The sequence below is a fragment of the Apis dorsata genome, unplaced genomic scaffold (genome assembly GCF_000469605.1).
Source record: "Apis dorsata unplaced genomic scaffold, Apis dorsata 1.3 scaffold_429, whole genome shotgun sequence".
Classification (NCBI taxonomy): Eukaryota; Metazoa; Arthropoda; class Insecta; order Hymenoptera; family Apidae; genus Apis; species Apis dorsata.
In genome coordinates, this window is record NW_006263682.1 from 855,323 (window position 1) to 860,689 (window position 5,367).

Consider the following 5,367-nt stretch of genomic DNA (forward strand, 5'->3'; position numbering starts at 1 on the left):
TTTATATCGTGGCTTTTCACGCTCGTCAAGTTTCCGGGTAAAATAGAAATGGATTCTCTTGTTCGTGCACACCGGTGAAATAGAAGAAGAGGAGGCTTTGTTGTACGCCCGCGTTCCCGATAAATCGTACGGGCACAAAGGAATCCCCCCCACGTACGGCCATCTTTCAAGGGGATAACCTTTTTAACGCGGGCCGCCTTCCAGGGACAAGAAGTTCACCATCTTCTGAATCCGATGAATATTACGGAACAAGTGACCCCCTTTCTCTCCCTTCCCTTAAACGGACAGCTTCCTCTTTCACCTTACCAACTTTATCCGCGTTCACTTCCACCTTGATCTTTGACTTTTCGCGTGGGAGCAAGAGGAATCATCCTTATTCGATTCATCCTTAGATTCGATTTTAACGAGCCATTCGATCTCTTCTCGTTTCTTGCAACCAAGTCGATGTTCCATCGTTGAAAACGATCGTTTCTCGTGGAAACGACGAGTCGAAACGATACCAATGATATCGATGGATTGATATCGATCGGTGAGGACGATCCACGGGAGGGCCATCGATCAAACGATGCAAGGACGAACTCTTATCGTATCGATCGAAGGGGTTGCGCTCGATGATTTGCATATCGGATGCCAAAGTCAAAGAGGGGAAGAGAAAACGGAGGATACGCGATCGAACGATAGCGTATATCGCCGGCATTATTTGCCCCTGAATTAATATCCCGTCGATGGCACAGCGGCGTCGTTTCGGAGATGGCTTGTTGTTTCGGCAGTTTGCCAAAAGCGCATACTATTTTACACCTCTCCCCGGAACCGGATACGCCTCCCTTCCTCCTCCTTTGGAGGGAGACGATTGCGTATCGCGAAGTTGTGTCCGCAGGTGTAGGAGTAGAGAGTTACCGGTTCGAGCAAAGGCAGCCTTGAATAAATTAATTAACTTCCGAGCACGCGGTCAGAGAGGCAGGGGGAAAAGACGGGAGAATATTAAGACTTCGTTAGAGTTGTACGCACTGGATATACGCGAACAGCCCCCGTGGAGCTTAATTCGAAATCTCCGTGTAACGTCAGTGAAACGATTGAAAATTTCTGCAAATTCTTTTCAATTGCCAGTAATCGTAATAGAAACGAAAATTGTTTCGAATTATTCAGATGCCAAACCATGTTTACGCGCAATATTTGATTAATTAATTTTAGAGAAGTAATATCGAGGAGGAGGTGGATAATTTCACATTTTCCCAGGAAACGGCTGTTAAACGATTGTTCATCGAACGATCGCAACAACCCCTTGATAACGCGTTACATGCGTACGTAAGGCCAAGGAATTTTCCATTGCAATGTATACGAGCATTCCGGCCCTTATCTAAAGTAGACCGGCTCGCTGTAGCACAATGGAGGTGCTTTCGAATGGGTCTGCCTAGTCGCAACAGTACAATGACAAAAGAAGAGATCTTATTAAAGACCCACTTCGCCGTCCCTTCGCTACGGTTCCTTAAAGTTGCTCGAGATCTTTGAAGTTGCCCGTTTCACGTTGACATATATAAAACAAAATTGCGCTCAACTTTTCCTGCTACCTTCTTCCCCCCCCCCCCCCCCCCCCCTCGATAACGCGAAAAGCGTCGACTGCCCTTGCATAAACAACGTTTCACCGGAGGAGAAAATAATAGTGGCGTAGATAAGAGTTGGTGGAGATAAGCGAAAAAGGGAGGAGCTGGGAGCGTAATTCGAGCACGGACATTGGGAAAATGTTTAACGACGGTAAGAAGGATCGCCATTGAATTTACTCTAGATATAACGTTTGCTCACGTTGCAAGATTGATCCTCTTCGTCCCATCGGAAGCGGCAATTCACCCTGCCGTTGCATTGCAATTCCGCAGCGATGCAAGTCGCGTCCTCGCAGTAGAATTCGTTATCGAGGCAAGCTGAAACGAACGAACGTTTGAAAAATTAATTTTTTTTCTTTTTCTTTAAACGTTGAATTCGAAGAGGCAGGAACGATAAGAGGAACGAAGAAAAAAATAATTATAGAAAGAGTTTCGTCGTTCGAGAACCTCTCGATTCGATAAGAAAATTTTCGTTCGAAATTTTATCCTTACGAGAGATAAGAATAGAGATAAGATAGGGGAAAGGGGGTGTAGATGGAAATTCGCACGGAATCCACGGTCAAGTCGTAGAGATATTAGTCCTAGCCGGGGGGGGGGGTGGCAGGTGCAAAGAGAGAGCCTGGTACGTGTATCTGCACTCGTTGCCCGGCTCGCTCCATTTGCCATTCAACCACGACATTACCACATTACATTAATTTCGAAAATCGAATCCTTTCACGCCCGATTATTCCCTCTCCCCCGATATGAACCGGTTAAACCGATAAACTCGTTTTTATCGATATCACTGTAATTATTGGCCTCGGGCGTTCGTCCTGTTTGCTCGTTTTCTTTCGCCTTCGAATTCGACGCGAATAATGGAGGTAAACGCGTTGCGTGTCCTTTTTCTTTCTTTTTTTTTTTTTTTTCCTTTCGTCCTTTTCTAGACGCGTCGCTCTAGATATAATTTTAACCATATTTCGTTACGACCCCGCGGTTTTCGAGCCCGAGGGAAAATTTAATATATATTCTTCCATCCAGCCGGCGAAAAGAGAACTATTCGAAATATGCCGCGAGGGAGGAGCGTTGTTTGACGATATCAGAACGTAAGAAAATTTTCATTGTTTCCGTCGATCTCGTGTTCGAGTGAAATATATACATATATATATGTCGCGTTCTCCATTCAACCGTGAGATATTCCAATTTGCCACTGTTGTTGTTGTTCCACCACTGGCATATCGATTTTTCGTTTTGTTAATAATTACTGGTTACCGAGTCACTTCGGTTAATGGAGTTCGCGTTGTTAATATTTCACGATTGAATCAACAATGGCGATGGAATGACTTTTTTTTTCCCCTCTCTTTTTGTTTCACGTTCGATTAGACTAATCATCTAATTGCTTTTTGCTTCTTTGTATTATGCATACCCTTTCACCGTCGTTTATTTATTTAAATGTATATATAAAACACGCGAGCGACGATGTTAATTTATAGATTTCCATTAGACCGTATCTCCCTATTCCGTGAACACGAACGTTGTATTAGCAAACGAGGAACACGGGTGTTAAATTTAATGAAACTTAACATCGGGAATTACTTGCGTGCCGCGAAACAAAGATCTCCGCGCAATACTCCGCATACGGCATACGTTATAATGAATATTAAACTTTCTTGTTCGCGATACGCGCGTAAAATCCCGATTATTAGCACGTATATTCTATTATCGCGAGGGAAATCGTTGTCGAGAGATATAATTGATTTATCCCTGTTTCATTTCCCTTCCACCTTCGCGGCTAAGTTTCAATAATTCTCCCGGATTAATTCGTCAACAATTTCGCTAATTAATCAATTAATAAATTTATTGAACGAATAAATAAATCCTGCATTTCGTTCAAACGTGTATCTCGTACATCCCGTTCTCCCGCGATATTCTCGCGTAATTTATACGTTCTCGATGTGTGTAAGCGAAAGTCATGCCGCTCGACGCGATACGATACGCGCGCCGCCATTTCGAACGTAATTAATTACAACGTCTTAATTACCATGGGCTACACTACGGATCGATGCAAGCTTTAAGGAGGCATGCTGAATTTTTGTAAAGCTGTTCGTTCGTCACGTTGCAAGGATACGCGTAATTTAATTTACGCACGCTGGAAATTAATAATAAAAGCACAAGTTGGAAGTTGGACTAATTACGTTTTCGTTGTTCCATTTTGAATATGAAATTAATTTCAGGGATACGGTGAAATTTCCGCGTTAAGATATTAGTCGAGTTATCGTTGAATCGAAGGAGAAAATTGAAAGGCAATGTTTAGCGGGCCGCGTAGCTCTGAGAATGATTAATCGGCGATGAACGTAGGGTGAGAACGGCCCTCGCTCCGCGAAATATAATATATCCGTGGACGCGATTATTACGATGAGATAAAAGCTATCGCGGACAACGGATGAACAATTAATGGAGAAACTCACGTTTGTCTCCGGAATCTCTGTCCCTGAGCGCTGTCATCACGGCCTCGAAGCTGCTGTTCAACGCTTTAGGCTCCGTGTAAAACCTGACAAAGGCGATATTGGCCCCGATGAGGACGGTGTCGGCGATACTTCCGCAGAAATTCTTCTCTCTCGAGGACATGTCAGTGCGTTCTTTGAACACGTCCACGAAGTTGGCGTCGCACTCGTTCGGTCGTTGCAGTTTGAAGGGATCCGAGAACGTCAGCTGAATCTGAAAGTTGTACGCGTATCCCCGATAAACGCCACTTCTCCCGATCGACGAGTCAAAAAACTCAAAGGATTCTCTCGCGATTGGACGAGGTGCGTTTCACGAAGGGGGGAGAGAGAGAGAGTGTCGTAATTACTGGCATTCTTGTCACGGGCCCAGGATTTCGTTTGACCGGAAAGAAACGGTACAAATTAAGGGATCAAAGGATGCGCGACAAAGGATGTCGCGTCATCGAGTATTTTCGACTCCATAAAGTATTCCATTCCGTATATGTTCGCACCTGTTATTTCTCTCTTTCTCCCTCTCTCTTCAACGAACTCGTGATCGAGTAGTAGTTGTCATCGCGGAACGAGGAGAGGAAATGGAACGCGATGATGAAATGGCGTTCGCGGGGAGAGAGAACGATGATTAAATTTTTTTTTTTTTACCTTCCATCCTTCTTTGACCGTGATGTTCCACAAGCAATCGAGAGGGATGCCTTCCTTCTCGCATAGCATCTTCCTCTCTATCACGTCCTCGCTGCTAATGATCGCTTGCACGCCGCTCACGTCCCTCACGCAATCCTCCAGCTCTGGTGGCACTCCCGCCTCTATTATTACAACATTACACTACATTCTCCGTATATCTGTATATCGGATATTTATTCGCGCCTATTTAAAAGCTCGCGCGCCACGTTTCATTTCCCGTATAGGATAGAGTGCGATCCGCTCATTTACGGGGTGAAGCTTGAACGAGAGCTCGTCGATGAGCTCTCTCCTCATCGGAGAGAGCCCTGTTCCGTTCCTCGTTCCTCCACGAAGCGAGCACCGTTGGCGAAAAAAAGAAAAAAAAAAAAGNAAGGGGGGAGAGGAAAAAAGAGAAGGGAAGAAAACGCCGATTGTGGAATAATCAACAAAAAAAGAAAAAAAAAAAGGAGAGAAAAATCCGCGAGACCATTGTTTAAGAGATAATTAATTTCCCCCTTCCCGTCCCCCGTTTCGAATTGGCATTATGAAATTGGCGAGCATCGGTGCACAATGGGCACCGAGGAGGGAGAGTTATTGAAACGCGTGGAAAGATTCAACCCCAGCCCCCCCCC

At 44.7% G+C, this 5,367-nt stretch overlaps 1 protein-coding gene across 1 annotated transcript in view; it reads right to left on the reverse strand.

Moving 5' to 3' along the window:
* The window catches only part of LOC102672267, a 30,638-nt gene that overhangs the window by 8,883 nt on the left and 16,388 nt on the right, over positions 1-5,367 (reverse strand). Inside the window, exons 5-7 of the mRNA XM_031512429.1 lie at positions 4,718-4,878; positions 4,043-4,292; positions 1,801-1,916 (exon numbers count right to left, since the gene is read on the reverse strand). Coding sequence (XP_031368289.1) covers positions 1,801-1,916; positions 4,043-4,292; positions 4,718-4,878 — 527 coding nt within the window. The remainder of the gene's footprint in view (positions 1-1,800; positions 1,917-4,042; positions 4,293-4,717; positions 4,879-5,367) is intronic.